Raw genomic sequence first — 16,684 nt, 5'->3', positions numbered from 1 at the left:
AGAAGTAGTTAACAGCAGTAACAGGAGTGGTAGGGCTGGCCCTGTGGCTCATATTGCATGTGCTGTGAGGTAGAAGGTTCCAGTTTAATTCCTGCTTCAAGAATTCTACTCCATAGATAAGCCAAGGCTAGAGCTGCTGCAAAGGCAACATCCACAACCCCAGGAAGGGGAGGGGGACTTCCAGCCACTGCATAGAGTAATGCCTAGAGTCAACATTGGGGCTCTTGGTCAGTAGGTTAAAAGGAAAGTCAAACATCTATGGCTGTACCAAGTATTTATATTCAATTTAGCCCCGAATAGTGCCCTGAACACACTATTTGTATTCGACCTAATATCAATTTAAATTCGAATACAAATAATCTGGGGCTCTACTGTGTTAAATCTTACTACATTGCTTCTTTTATTATTTGTTATGTTAAAGATAAATACCCATTATTTGTATTTGGCTGAATAATATTTTTCATTATTCATATTTGACCAAATAATAAAACATGCTATTTAGTACAGCTCTACAAACTATATATATCCTCCAGCCCAGCCATTTCACTTCTTCAATGTGTATAGATTCACTTCATGTTATTGTTCATTTTAATCTGTCAATAAAGATATTCAAACAATTTTTAAAAAGTGTGTGTAACAGAGGACAGAAATATAAGAAAGAAGGGGGAAGGGTGGAAAATCACCAAGTAGCATGAATGAAGCTTAGTGGCAGCAGTTTTCACCCTAGTTTTGAGTGAGCTGCAAGAGCCAGTAGCAGGAGAGAATTACAGGTCAAAACAACGAAATACATAACAAGTAGAAAAATGGCAGTAGATTAGAATTATCTTTGCCAGGCATCATCTCTTATTTCAGTGAGAATTTTATTAAACAGATCCTTCAAAATCAAAGAGAAAGTGCGTGTTTTGTGATAAATTAATCCATTGCATTGCATTACCGTGCAGAGTATCACTCTGAATTCTGTGACATGTTGTGAGACCCCCAGACAGCCAATCTGTCACTGCTTGGATGCATTAAAATTTAACGTTTGCATCTTCAGTCATAATGAGGTAATCTGACATTGTCATTACATATCACCACTCGTCAACTAGCATTAGCAGCACTGCAGTGCTAATAAATGGCTGCCTCACGCGTCCAGATTTTTAAGGAATTAAAAATACCCATTTAACAAGTTCCAAGGTAACCAAATTCAGGAGCAACATTTTCCGGATGACGATATTTAAAATGCATAATGCATTCGATATTGAGAGATGTGCACTGTGAAACCAGTTTTTCTATCTGACTCATTTATGAAATCACAACAAAGACTTTTAATGATGTTTGTTTACTGTAAATCGAATTTAACAGCTAAAGAACCATGCACATATCACTTGAGTTTGGTTTTCACGTTGTGAAGTCTTCCAGCAGAGGGGCTTCCAGCTGAGCCTCAGCTACAGCTTATCTCAAGACAGATCCAAGCACCCCGAGGCATCACTAAGCCTAAGCATCAAGCTGAATTCAAGCTTCTTAATTGAAAAAGATACGATATTTGCATAGAATGTTTGCATCAGTAAAGCCTTAAAAACCAATCTATGCCCAGACAAAAATAAGAGCTTGCACTTAAATGAACCAGAAGGGGTTCTGTTCAGATTGTCTGTGTCTGATCTGGCATCTATCTGGGCAAACTCAGATGTAAAAGCAGAAGTTTGTTTATAAATTCCAAAGAGATATGGAAGGAGGGGGGACAGGTCCAGGACGATTATCAGGAAGTTCTATTTGACGCAGCGAGTGGTGGACACCTGGAATGCTCTCCCAGAGGAAGTAATTGCAGAATCCACCGTTCTAGGATTTAAGGGTAAACTAGATGCACATCTCCTTAAGAGTTGTAGGGAGAAATCTGACTGTGTTAGATAAAGGCCCAGAGAGTGAACCAACCTTGAAATGCGCTACTGGTATCGAATATTTTCCCTGGCACGATAGAAACAAAGTAGCATCTCCTTAAGAATGGCATAGAGTGATACGGGTAAGGGTAAATTAGATGCACATCTCCCTTGAAAAGCATACAGTGATATGGGGACTAAAACTATGCCAGGGTACACCTGGCGGGGCCTCCGTGTGTGCAGATCACCGGACTTGATGGACCCAGGATCTGATTCAGAGATGGCAATTCTTATGTTCTTATGCTAACAAGATATATGGAAGGATAACGATGCACAACCAGGGAGCAAGCCACAAGGTAGACATTAATGGACATAGAGGTGTACTTTTATCAAATGTTCTATTCAGATATTTAACCTTGTTTGATTAATTCATCAAATAAACTATGATCCTCCTGGAGTGATCTGAGTCCTAATTGATCTGACTGCAGTGAACAATCTCCTCTCAATGGTTGCTCTGCTTCTATTACCCTGATCAATGGTCTAACTCATTTGAATAATCCAATTTCCTTCCTTTATTCTCCAGTTTCGAAGAAGGTGAATATCTGTCACGAATATGAGCTGACACCGAGACTGATATTCACAACTCGAGCTATAGGGAATGGGAGAAATTTGTACAAAATCATGCCCCAAGCGGAAAACCTGACACACTAAAGAGAGAGTCTTAAAATCTGAACTTCTCCCACATGTCAGCAGCAACCTCTTCCAGCCTTGTCCCTGCAGGCATCCAGAGAAAAGACGAAGATGAATAGCCTGTGGACATATACTCAAATCATATCATCTTGACCTTCATTCCGAAATGTGTGTTTAACCTTCAGAACTCAGTGAACGTATGCCTAGTCATAATCCACAGTCTTTCATATGTACAAAAAAGTCATGTTAGACTTTGTCTATGATTTTCAAGTAAAAGGTTTTTTTCTTGCAGCGTTCCTTTATCTGATTTGTGCTGAGCAACCTACCTTGTTCAGGGACCTGCGATCCCATGGAAGTCACACTGGTGTTCAGCACATCATTGACGGCAGTGTCACAGTACAGGCCTCGCTGGACATCATGCTCGCTATCTGTCTGGTCACTTTCCTCGTGTCCACTGTCCTTGAGACTATTGCCCTCCAAGTCTTTGAATGTCGAACTGCTGGGTTAAGGAGAAAGATTGATTTAATAATAATAATAATAATTTTATTTCTTATATACCGCTATACCATAAGTTAAAAGCGGTTTACAACAAGTTACATACAATGAGAGTAAGAGATGTTTACAACAAAAAATAGATGTTTACAACAAGAAGTAAGAGATGTTTACAACAAGATACATACAATGAGTGTATGAGATGTAAGGGGAACAGAAAAAGTACTTCTGGGATACAAATTGCAAATGGAAGAGAACCAAGATGGTTTGAATCAAAAGGAAGTATCTAGTCAGAGATTGGGGTGCAAGGGAAAACAATTTGGGTGGAATACCTTTACAAATGGGAAAAAGGATGAGTTACTGTCAGGTTAATTCTCATTCAATAAGGTCTGCTTTTGTATGAAATAATCTCGCAACCCTAAAATGTCCAAAGAGAAACCCAAACAAAAAATTGGTAACTCCCTCCCCCCTCTTTTACAAAGCCGCTTTAGGCTTTTTTTAAAAATCACAAGCCGTGACTGTATTAGCTCCGACGCATATCTATGAGCATCAGAGCTAATACTGCTGCGGCAGGCGATAAAAAAGCTTAATGCAGCTTCATAAAAGGGGGCCTAACTACTATGGGTGTATTGTCATTTGTTTGTTTCATTTTATTCTGTGTGTTTTAATGTGCATTTAAAGGGCACCTACATTTATGTGCACAAGTGCCAGCAGGCTGTCTTACCACTACTGTTCTCTACTGAAGCATCTAGCTGAGGGGTGTCCATCCTGCGGCCCAAGGGCCGCATGCGGCCCAGTGAAGTATTTTGTGCAGCCCCGGTCGAGGGCAATGCAGTGTTTTCCTCTGCTGCCCCCCGGGTGTTTACCATCTTGCCGGCTCCTTCCTCTGTCTTGCTGCAGCGTTTGCGTGTTTGTGCGGCCCCTGAAACATTTTTTTCGGCCAATGCGGCCCAGCGAAGCCAAAAGGTTGGACACCCCTGATCTAGCTTATATATGTAAATGTGTGAGGGGTTACACATGGGAGGAGTATGGATGGAGATCCCAGTTATTTATTTATTTGGTTTTATATCCCATCCTCCCAGAAGAGCTCAGAACGGGTTACAAGTTTACATACATAATAAAGCATAACAGGGTAGAGCATAATGCAGAGCAGAGCAGTGCATTTTAGGTCATGACATGACAGGACAATACATACATGCATTTTACAGAATATTGTAGATTGCATACATCTCTACAAGTTTCCAAGTTTATTTGTCACTTGATATACCGTCTATCAATGGATAACTAAAAGGTTTACAGGAATACATAAAAGGTATCAATTAAAAGTTGAAAATAAATAGCAGGGAAAACAGACAAAAGTATACATACTGGATCCAATGGGAATGAGGGGAAAACCCCCCAAAAATGCATTGAGTTAGAAAAAAAAAATGGGGGGAGGAACGAGGGTGAAGGGAAATATATAAGGGAGGGGAGTCACTTCTTAGGAAGCGTTTGTCTTTCTTGGCAAAGGTGATGGCATATCCTACATAAGAGGTGCCATCTCAGGAGCTATAAGCAGTTACGCTAGGTTTATGACTGGTGTAACTGTGGGTGTGCCAATACCAGGTTAGACTAGTATTTTATAATGAAACCTGGGCCCCCTGGTGCTGTTATAGAGGAAGCTGTTATCACACAACCTCAGGGAACTTACATGCAGATGCCCAGTTATAGAACGCCCCCTACATATTTAGGGGATAATTCTATAAAGAAGGTGCTAACATCTATGAGTTAAATATGCATATAAATGACTAAAATTCTAGTATATATGTGCATGTGTGTGCACATTTCCACATACATGCCAAAACTCTACTTCTATTATATCTCAAACCTTCAAGAACTCATAAACATATTTCTAACGAACTGTACAGCTATATAATTCATCTAAAATTGTTTTTGTGTGTGTATGGGAAGTTGATACAGAGGCTTTGAAACTCATGTTGATGCAGCTATATACACGGCATTCGATCCTTGACCCCTTGTCTAAATTTGTAGACTGGTTCCTATGCCCAGAAGCAATGAAGGTTAAATCTTTTTTGAAAGATACAGCTCATTTTCTAAGAAAATTACAGGAGGTCCAACCTCCTTCAGGTGAATTTTTAATGGTCACACTAGACGTGACATCATTGTACACCCAGAATCCCTCAAAGCCAAGCTATGAATATCATTGAGGAGGTACTTCGGAATCAGAGTACCCCGCAGAGAATTTCCACTTCCTTTTTGATACAGCTGGCCCAGTGGGTTATAGAGGACAGTTACTTCCAATATCGGGAAGATTTTTTCAAGCAAACGCAGGGGGTGGCCATGGGAGCAAGTGTAGCTCCTTCCGTGGCCACCCTCTACATGTCAAAATTTGAAGGACAATATGTATACACTAGTATTTTTTTTTATAAAATTCCCAGTGGGTCAGGTTTTTGGATGATGTTTTCTTTTTGTGGGAAGGTTCTCGGGACATTTTGTAGAGTATTTGAACTCCGTGGATAGACAGATCCAATTCACTTGCACATATCATCAAGAATAGATTGAATTTTTAGATCTTCAGGTGGAGAGAACCCTGGGTGGCTTCTCTACCACAGTATTCAGGAAACCCATGGCACGTAATACTCTATTACATTTTACGAGCTATCATCCCTTTAAATTAAAATTTGGGCTACCCATTAGTCAGTTTTTGAGAATCAGGAGGAATTGGTCTGATTTAAAAGAATTCAAAGTACAGGCACGGATATTGCAAGATAAGTTTTTGGCCAGGGGGAACCCCGATTGAGCGATCAAACAAGGTTACCTCAGAGCGAGATATGCTCAAAGGGAACTATTAATTAGGGTTAAGGAGAAAGAACAATCAGATCATGAACGATTGATCTATGTGTTCCCTTTTTCAGAACCTACCACATTTATAATACAAATAATGAGAAAACATTGGCATGTAGTCAATCTGCATGAGAGCCTTAGCAATTTTCCTATGGTATCTTATAAAAGAGCTATGACACTGGATCAGTGTTTAAATTTTAAGAAATTCTAGAGCCTGGACACTACCTCTATAGGTGTATATATCCGATGTGGAGACTACCAATGGTGCGAGAGTACGATCGAAGGAGCCCAATGGGAAGTTCCAGGGAAGCACACCATGATCACAGTTAAGAATACGACCAACTGTAACAGTAGAGGGGTAGTGTATGCAATCATATGCCCTTGTCAGTTAATTTACATAGGGAGGACGAGCTGGCAAATCAAAATCCCACATGGCAAATTTCAACCATTTAGTAGCTGAGCTTAAATGGAGAGTAATTGACAGCATACAGCAGAGGGGGAGGGTGGGTGGCAACATAGAAAGAGAATTGAACCTGAAGGAGCAAAGATGGATTCACAGATTAAAACGGTAGTCCCTCATGGGTTAAATTTAGAAATCGAGTGGACATCAATGTTTTGAATCGGGTCGTTTGCACAGTATAATAATTTGTATGGAATTTTTTCGGTATCGGGGGAGATCTAGCACCTCAGAAGGCAGGGGGGGCGGGTCCTTCCGGTCTGGTCCCATTATGTCTAGGGGCGGTCCTGTAACAGGAAGTGAATAAAACGGAGCCCTAGAGACACGGCCGGCATCTCACAAATAATGATTGATATGAGGTGGACGGCTGCAGTGGTGGTAAGTTAAGAAGGATTTTTATTTAGACTTGAAAGTAATGGTTTGAGAGGGACATTAATTCAAATAACTTTATCTGTTTTAGGATAGACCCCTGACGAAACTTCAGTGAAACATGTCGGGTCTCACCGCACAGTCCATATGAAAAGCGAGATTTCACCATTGCTAAGTTAAGTAACAATAATATGTTAAGAAATGCACAATATTTAAATCAATAGAGACCGGTGAGGATTTCACTGCTTGTATCTCCCCATGTGTACACCTTGGTGGGATGGAGGAGTGGTAGTTCTGAGGTCTCATGAAAATAAGAAGTGTTTCAAACAATTGTGAAAGTAGTTATTGGACTGGGAAAGAAAATTGTAAAGTACATTAGAAATAATTTTAGGTACATTTGATTAAGTCTTCTAAGGAAACATTCAGCTGGTTTCACATAGTTTGAACATAAGTTTGCAAGGTATATTAGGCCAGGCATTTTGTTTGTTGTGGTTAGCATACATTGGCGTTTATCGTAGCTTAGTAAAAACACCCCCAACTAACCCCCATCCCCTTTTTGCCATAGCGGTATTAGGTCCGACCCTCATACGAATTCTACGAGCATTGGAGCTAATACCACTGCTACCGGTGATTTAAAAAAGCCTAATACGGCATCATAAAAGGGAGGGTAAGGTTATATATATACTCACTCCATCAATCTATGGAATGGTGGCGGTACTCAGCATTGCAGAACTATTAATCTGTTGCTTGTTCTATCCTATCTTGATAAAATGGTGGCCTTTTCTTTTTAGATATTATATTTTTAATTATTGTAAAGCATACAGATGGTTTCAGTATTTTAAATATTAATAAATTTGGAACTGGACACCGTGCTATTCCACTAGTATTTTGGAACGGGTTCTGTCAATGTACGGTACAGCCAGTTTTAAAATCAAGTTTCAAGTTTATTTTTTTTAAAAAACTTTATACCCCCCAATCATACTTCTAGGTGGTGCACATCAATAATAAAGATTATACAAAATACATTTAAAATTAAAACAAGGTATCAAAATGAATAAGGAGGGACATCACTAGGGAGTATTAATTCAACAGGCAGTTAAAACAAGACGAATGCTGACAAAAGGGAAGTAGTATAGAACTACAATAATGAGAGGAAAGAAAACAAAAAGGAACAAACATGAGGTATGGAAGGACCATAGTAGGTGGGATTCATGTTGTCCTTATAAGGACAGTTATAGTCCAAAAGCGTCGGTAAACAGGAATGTTTTAATTTTGATTTGAATTGATTTAGAGTTGTTTCTTCTCGTAAGTAATTCGGTGTAGAGTTCCAGAGGGAGGGTGTGGTAATGGAGAAGATATTAGATCACAGGTATTAATATGTTTTAAAGATGGAATAGTGAGGAGGTTAAGTGTGATTGTGTGGCAGAAGCATACATTTTACACAAATAATGTGGATAACATCAAGGGAGGAAACATGGCTGCCTAGACGTCTGTATCAGCGCATGCACATGTATATGAGAACTGCAGAATCTAGATATGCATGTGCTGATAATTTGTGTGTGCCAATTTGGTTACATACATGCCACATACAAGTCTATGCACTGCCAATTAAAAACAGAAGTCAGCAAACGTTCAAAATAGAATGATTTCAGGGGCCAGAAGAGGTCTGAGAATTAAGAGGGTGACCGCCCCTAATTCCACCTGTGAAGCCCAGCCAGAAACCAGCACTTTCTGAAAACTAGACATCCCGGTAAGCAGGTGTGAATCCCAGCTTGATCTCGTTAGACACAGACCTGCGTTCCCCTTTTGAAATGAGTAAGGCATGTGTATTTTCAGGCCCTGCCCTAGACCCGACCACACCACGCTCAAACCATGTCCTGAGCATGCCCCCATTGTCATATGTTAATGTTAGGTTAATCAGGTTTCTATTCCAGGAAGTTACAATGGACATTTTGACATAAACATTTAATAGAGTTGCTAGTACAGGTAGCTCAGTACAGTTAATAATGCATTTAGGTCATAGCTACAAATACATAGTTACAAGTTTAAGTAGGAGAGGGGAGGAAGTGGTTAAAGCTACAGCCTCAGCAGTTGTGAGTTCAATCCCACGTTGCTCCTTGTGACCCTGGACAGATAGGGAAAAATGCTTACCTGAATAAATTCATGTAAACTGTTCTGAGCTCCCTTTGGAGAACAGTATAGAAAACAGAAGAAATAAATCTGGCTTATTGTTATGTCCCAGGAGTTGCATTGGACAGTTTAAAAATTGACTTTTACAATTACCATTTCAGTTACTTCCATGTTGGCTTCCTGTCTTGGTACAGAAAAGCTTTTCAAAGTTTTCTGAACCTGAGAAAGTGGTCACAAGATCGTAGTGTAAGTGGTAGTTGGTTCCAATATTTTGCTAATTGATATTGAATGGATAAAGTAATTTGCCTGGTAGACTTTATATTGTTGCATGCTGGGAATTTTAAGAGGAAAAGATTTCTGGTGGAATATCTGTTGGAAGCACCCTGGAATAGGATGGCCAACTCTTGGGTAGCCGTGGGCATTTCCTCTCAGGATCTTAAAGGCAGTGATGCCTAATTTAAACTTGAGCCTTGCAGTTATGGGCAGCCAATAAAGTTTGATATACTAGGGTTGTAGGTATTCCAATTTCCATAGTCCATATATGAATCTTACTGCTGCATTTTGAGTTAGTTGTAGACATGACAGCAATGTTTTCGAGCAAAGAACTAGTGAAGAACTGAACTCTCATTCTACTCCTTCTTATTGCTCTCTTCCAACCGAACTCCAATGACTTCTACAACCCCTTCATGCATACCTCAACGACCTCGTTGTTTGTAAATCTTATTAATTGTAACTCTTCTAAATTTTGTTTAATTGATGTTAACCGCCTAGAACTCCCAGGGTATGGCGGTATACAAAAATTAAGTTATTATTATTATTATTATTAGTGTTATATTACAGTAGCCTAGTCGAGATAGGATTAGGGATTGCACTAAAATTTGGAAAGCCTCCGCTTCAAAGTATTTTCTGATGGATCTTAGCTTTCTCATCACAAGGAAAGATTGTTTTATCATTTATCGTATGTGGCTCTTCATAGGTGCCAGTGGTTATCGATTTCTACTAAGATTCGGGATTGCAGTTCTTAAGGAAAATCTGTGTCATCTACTGTAATCTACATGTTGCAAATATTCAGCACTGACCTGCTAAGTTTAGCAGGCAAATTGAATTGGTAAGTGCTGAATATTTCCTTAGTTGGTTAACTTAGAGTTGGCCAAAGAACCCTCCAATTATTCAATGCAAGTCGCTGAATATCAAGACAGAGTGCTGGGGTTAGGTGGATAGCACACTGCCCTGCATCAGCTGAAAACTGAGCCTCGTGTGTCCACAAAGGATAATAATGCTCAAGCATACCTTACTGAATCTGACATGCCGGAGAGAAGTGAAGGGCCTAAATACATATATGAAAGTGGGTTATCCAGAATCTATGAAAAGTGTGTTTGAACTGGTTAAATGATTTAGCAGAGCAGAAGCTGAAGCTGGTAGCAATTCTCAATGAAAAGACATTGCAGCTGTGGTACTTTTTCTCAAAAATAATTATTTGAGGCACTTTTTTACTTTTAGTTGAGTAAATTTTTGATTTGTTTTCATTATACTTTTTACTTAAGTATCAAAATATGCATTTTGTATTTTAAACAACCCTGGTAAAATCTGGCGATAACAAGTCTTAAGTAATTATAACAAAACAGCACATGTTTCAAATGTAAGTGAACATTGTGAAAGAAAGATCCAGAGCTTCTTCCTGGGACTACAGTGGCACTTATAAACCACTTAGGCTTTCATTTGATACAGTGCAAGTCTATCAGAGCCCTGTGAAGGAATTACTGCCCGACTCTGAACTCGAGTTCAATTATTCTTGTATTACAAGTTTTTTTTTTAAAAAAATGGATGTAAAAATAAATTAAGTGATCCTTTGGCAGGGTTTGTGGGCTTGGATTTAATTTTGACAAAATAAATGGAAATTCAAATTCTGAGAGAACAATCAAGGTTGGATATTTAACAGTTCCTTGGAAAAAAAAACAAACTTCAGGGAATATATTTTCTTTTTCATAATGGGCTCCTTTTACTAAGCTGCGCTAGCGGTTTTAGCATGTGCGCTCGACGCTAATGCCAGCGCGCGGTAAAAACACTATCGCACCTTAGTAAAAGGAGCCCAAAGTAATTTCATATGTACCTCAAATACCCACTCTTTTACAAAGCCATGCTAGCAGCTGCTGCGTGGCAAAAGTGGGCTTCAACACAAAAAGTTGTGTCAAAATCAGCCATCCCAATGTCTGACTCTTGACGCAGGCAATCCCACTGAAACTCAGCTATGTCAAGTCTCGGGGTCCTTTTATTAAGGTGCTCTAATTGATTTAGCACACGCTAAATGCTAAGGTGCCCATAGAATATAATGGATGCTTTAGCATTTAGCACACACTAATCTTTAGCACACGAGAAATCGGTTAGCGGGCCTTAATAAAAGGACCCCCTAGTTCTTTTGTTGCTTTCCAATAGTGACATATAGTAGATGACAGCAGATAAAGACCCGAATGGTCCATCCAGTCTGCCCAACCTGATTCAATTGAAATTTTAAATTTTTTTTTTTCTTAGCTATTTCTGGGCAAGAATCCAAAGCTCTACCCGGTACTGTGCTTGGGTTCCAACTGCCGAAATCTCCGTTAAAACCTACTCCAGCCCATCTACACCCTCCCAGCTACTGAAGCCCTCCCCAGCCCATCCCCCACCAAATGGCCATACACAGACACAGACCGTGCAAGTCTGCCCAGTACTGGCTTTAGTTCAATCTTTAATATTATTTTCTGATTCTAGATCCTCTGTGTTCATCCCATGCTTCTTTGAACTCAGTCACCATTTTCCTCTCCACCACCTTTCTCGGGAGCGCATTCCAGGCATCCACCACCCTCTCCGTAAAGTAGAATTTCCTAATATTGCCTTTGAATCTACCACCCCTCAACCTCAAATTATGTCCTCTGGTTTTACAGAAGTTGAACTCTCCACTTATTTTCATTTTCTGTACAATAGCTCAAAGTATTGATTGTTTTTGCATTTTTCAACAGTAGAAGAGAATGCATCCTCCTTGAGGATACCCCGGTGAAAAGTTTGAAGATGGCTTGATAGGGATGGATATCATTCACGTACTCTGGCAAGCAGTGTCAGAGTTCTGCATGGAGAGATGTCTGGTGGCTTTCCTTCAACTCATTTGGATCCAAAGTGATCCTAACTTAAAAATTAGTGAAGACCACTAACCGTTTCTAGGGAAGAGTAAACTCCAAAACCTTTGGACCTTTACATAGGACAAAAAGACCAAAATGTCCTCTGGATTTGCTCTGCAGGATATAAGAACATATAAACATCACAGCTGCCATACTAGGATAGTCTATAGGTCCATCTAGCTTAGTATTCTGTTTCCAGCAGTGGCCAATCCAGGTCACAAATACCTGGCAATATCCCAAAAGAGTAAAACAGATTTTGTGCTGCTTATTGCAAGATTCCAAAAGAGTAAAACAGATTTTGTGCTGCTTATTGCAAGATTCCAAAAGAGTAAAACAGATTTTGTGCTGCTTATTGTAAGATTCCAAAAGAGTAAAACAGATTTTATGCTGCTTATCCTAGATATAAGCAGTGGATTTTCATAAGTCCATCTTAATAATGGCTTATGGACTTTTCTTTTAGGAAATGATCTGACCCCCTGTTTTACTAAGGTACGCTAAGAGTTTTAGCGCACGCTAAATCTATGCACGTGCTAACCACTAATGCATCCATAGACTAACATGCACGTGTTAGCGTTTTAACACGTGGTTAGTGTGCGCTAAAAAGCATAGTGCACCTTAGTAAAAGGAGCCCTAATTCTTTTTTAAATCCTGATAAGCTAACTGCTCTCACCACATTCTCTAGTAACAAATTCCAGAGTTAACACAAAATGGTTTAATTTATACTCTTTTTATTGCATAAGAAAAGGTTTCAATTAAGCATATCAGGGTAAGTTTTCCCATTTTCTTTTCCCAAGTACATATAATAATTTTCATCATTATACTTGGTATTCACATAATTTTTCTCAGCACTGTATATACAAACACAGAGAGAGAAAGATGAATGTGTGAAATGTATATACAGGCAGTAGAAATGTTGGGAATTATGTATCTGCAGCATGTCACTATGAATATATTTATAAATATGTAGACTGTGTTTATAAATCATATGAACAGACATTTAAATATGATAGAAATTAATAACAAATTTTAATAAACAACTAACTTATCCCCCCCCACCCCCTGTTTACAAAACCGTGGAAGCGGTCTTTATTGCAAGTCGGCGTGCAGAATGCTCTGCGCTGCTCCCAATGCTCATAGGAATTCTATAAGTGTTGGGAGCAGCACAGAGCACTTAGCGTGCCGGCCTGCGCTAAAAACTGCTTTCACGGTTTTGTAAAAGGGGGTTTAAATTACTACTGCTAATGAATTATAAAACAAGATGTTTTTCAAGTGTCTTCTTTATTGATGGGCTTAAGTTTGAAAACTTTTCTGCGACTACCTAATTAAATCAATAAATAAAGTATATGGAACCCAACAGTAAGGAGAGAATTTTGGCAAATATGACAGCCAGCAAACATTTCTGAGAAAGGGTGCTAAACTCTGAGTTCAGCTGAGTGCTTGCTATCTAATACGTGCAGAAGCCAGACAGTACACAAACACCAGAGAGGCAGCTAAAAAGCTTTAAAGTCCAGCAGATGCTTTCTGTCTAACAAAAACAAAGCCAACAGTGTACAAACACAAGGCAAAGACTGAAAAGCTTGGAGTCCAGAAGGCTGGTTTCTTCTATCTGACAGCAGACGCAAAGCAGCCAGCCAGTGCACAAACACAAAACATGCCCAGAAAGCTTAGATTATTGAACACTGTGCAATATTATGTGGAGACAGAAAAAACTCGGGGCAAGAAACTCTTGCCTCTCAGGTAGCTGTAAGATTTATGAAAAGCATCCTTTTGTATCATTATAAGTTACTTCAGTTTAGCTTACACAGCACCTTAGACACTGTCAACCCTATGCAACAATAAGAAGAAGCCAGGAAGCTATATTAGAGGAGCATCTTCTCTTTTTCACATGACCACAGGCGCCATTTATAGAATCTGGGCCTCAGTGCATAAATGTAGACATCAAATTATAGACTAGGGGGGATATTAGAGCGACATAACAAATGCAAAAAGGGTGAAATCATATAAGGGTGAAGTCTTGATGATTGCTGTCACTGCTCACAAATTTGCATATCATTAATTAAGATATAATACTCAGGGAAAATACAATGATAATTATCTATAAAGAAACCTCTTGAAATCATTCAATATATAGTCTAATATTCTGTATCAAAAATACAAAGAAGAGCACAAGGCTACAGAACTGCAGCTTCTTATCATAAAGCTATTTTATATATTTCCATGGCAACCAAGGGGTCTATGCACCATTCTCTGCTCCACAGAGTAGTGTGAGAATATACTGATCAACATATTTTCATTTGTTCCCTTATAAATAAAGTTATCCTTGTTCAAGTACTAGTGCCTCCTACAGGCATTCTATAAAAAAAAAAGCTGTAAAATGTCTTCACGTTCCTTTATTTCTAATCTCTGAAATATATTTTTCAGTGTTGAATTGAAAATGATTTTCTTTCCTTGTTGTCCTGCTAAATTTGGAGGCTGGCCTGTTCCTTTCTCAGTCTCTAGCCAACACATGTGTGCAATATATTTTAAGTCGTTCTCCTCACCCTTCCTGTTTACTCTGTAGTCCTATTTTCTGGGATGGAAACAGACTTGTCCTGCACTGGAGTATTTCAATTACAAAGCCTGCAAAAAAGGTGCAGTTAGGGATGTCTCTACATCTCATGTGCATCAAGGCATGGGATCTTTAGAGGGAAGGGCAATGATTGCAAACATTTCTTATTCAGCCCTCTTCCACCATTACCAATCCCAAGTAAACCATGGTGCTGATGTGCTCATCTTTATCTGAAGTGGAAGAGTAGCTTAAAGGTTAGTGCAGTGGACTGAGAGCCGGAGGAACCTGTGGTGCTTTGCAAAGTGCATGCATTCTTATATGGGCAACTGCCCAAAATGCCAAGTCTCCATCTGGGGGTCAGAGAACCGGTGCAAAGTGCTACAGTTGCTGCTGTAGTGGTAGTACAAAATAGACAAGGCAACAAAGATAGGAATGAGAACTTTTATAATGTGGCTTTGGGAATCTGTGAATTTAAATGTTCTGTCCCTTATTGCTTCTTATTGTAGATGAATTATTTGCAATTTACATAAGTAAATATTGCTAGTCACCCATTTATATCAAATAAACATTGAAAACCAAATTTTAGAACACCAGGATTTACGCATGTAAATTTGCAATACATCCATATGATAAGAAGAAGGATTTGGACAGGATAGGGGGGCACACCTAGGGTGGACACCAAAAATGCACATGTATTCTGCATTTCAGAAGGGAAGCACAGGTATAAGATCACCATTAGCAACATGTGATTTACAGGTGTTCCCAAGTAAGCATGCATTTTGGGCACTTTAAGGAAGATCACCATATTAAAGCTCCAGTGTTCCCCCTCCTCTCCCCACACTCAAATCAATTGTGATGAATGACTGAAGGCTCTGTACCTAATTGGGAGCATTTAAATATGTAAGTTTCCAAAAAGGCAGACTTACACATCTGTGTGTTGGCACTAATATATATATATATATCTAAATTCTGAAATACCAACTTGCATATTTAATTGCCAACACTTAGATATGTATGTTTCCTAGTTATAAATATATAAGTACTGGTACATAAGAATTGCCATATTGGGTAGAGCAAAGGTCCATCAAGTCCAGTAGCTTGTTTTCAACAGTGGCCAGTCCAGGTCTTAAGAATCTGGTAAGATCTCAAAAGAGTAAAATAGATTTCAAGCTGCATTGGACTTTCCCAAGTCCACCTTAATAATGGATTATGGATTTTTCTGATAGGAACTTGTCCAAATCTTTTTTTTTTTTTAAATCCTGCTATGCTAACTGCTTTTATCACATTCTCAGGCAACAAATTCCAGAGCTTAATTACTCATTGAGTGAAGACATATTTTCTCCATTTTGTTTCAATATACTATTTAGTAGTTTCAATACATGCCCTTAGTCCTTGTACTTTCAAAAAGAGTACAGCTCTCCCTCACTATTCGTGGTTTTCCTATTTGCGAATTTGATTATTCACAATTTTTTTGCTTCTAAGTTTCTTCTAATTTTCATCTATTTACAGGCTGCCCGCACCTCCCTGGACCTTACCTGGTGGTCTAGCGGTGACACGGGGCAGAAGCGATCTTCCTATGCTCCTTCCCCGTATAGAGCTGTCATCAAAATGGCTGCCCTGAGTTCCCGTTCTAGTCTCAAGACTACAACGGGAACTCAGGGCAGCTATTTTGATGATGGCTCTGCATGGGGCAGGAGCGTAGGAAGATTGCTCCTAACCTGCATCACTGCTAGACCACCAGGTAAAGTCTGGGGATGCAGGAGAGAGGCAGGAGTGGGTCAGAGCCAGGCCAAAAACGTATTCACGATTTTTCCCTATTCGTGGTCTGGCTTTGTACCTAACCCCTGCGAAAAGGAGGAAGAAGTATAATCAAGTGGTTCACGATAGAGAAAATTTCTGTCTCCGTCATTGCCCCGTCCCCGTACCACCATCCTCTTCACCGCCCCATCCCCGCCGTCCCCTTCACCGCCCCCGCTGTCCCTTTCACCGCCCAGTCCCCGTCTTTAGCGTCCTCTCCTCTCCATCCCCCCACCCCCAGCACCCTTCACGCGGTCCAGCAGCTCCTTCCCGCTGGCCAGCCGTGCATTTCCCTCCCTACCTCCCTTTCCCTCACCTTCTCTTGTGGCGAAACTGGCAATTTGTATAA

General features: G+C 39.7%; 1 protein-coding gene across 4 annotated transcripts in view; it reads right to left on the bottom strand.

The window, feature by feature from the left end:
• The window catches only part of PCDH19 (protocadherin 19), a 262,819-nt gene that overhangs the window by 100,256 nt on the left and 145,879 nt on the right, over positions 1 to 16,684 (bottom strand). For 3 of the 4 annotated variants that reach the window (XR_004539645.1, XM_033946690.1, XM_033946693.1), the window contains one exon: positions 2,873 to 3,045. Coding sequence is in view for 3 of the 4 variants with exons in the window: in XM_033946690.1 (XP_033802581.1) it covers positions 2,873 to 3,045 (173 nt within the window). In the remaining variant the exon portion in view is untranslated. The remainder of the gene's footprint in view (positions 1 to 2,872; positions 3,046 to 16,684) is intronic. The other variant, XM_033946692.1, reaches the window with a different exon arrangement.

The sequence above is a fragment of the Geotrypetes seraphini genome, chromosome 5 (genome assembly GCF_902459505.1).
Source record: "Geotrypetes seraphini chromosome 5, aGeoSer1.1, whole genome shotgun sequence".
Classification (NCBI taxonomy): domain Eukaryota; kingdom Metazoa; phylum Chordata; class Amphibia; order Gymnophiona; family Dermophiidae; genus Geotrypetes; species Geotrypetes seraphini.
Note: the sequence above shows the minus strand (reverse complement) of the source record. Positions and strands in the feature narration are given on the sequence as shown.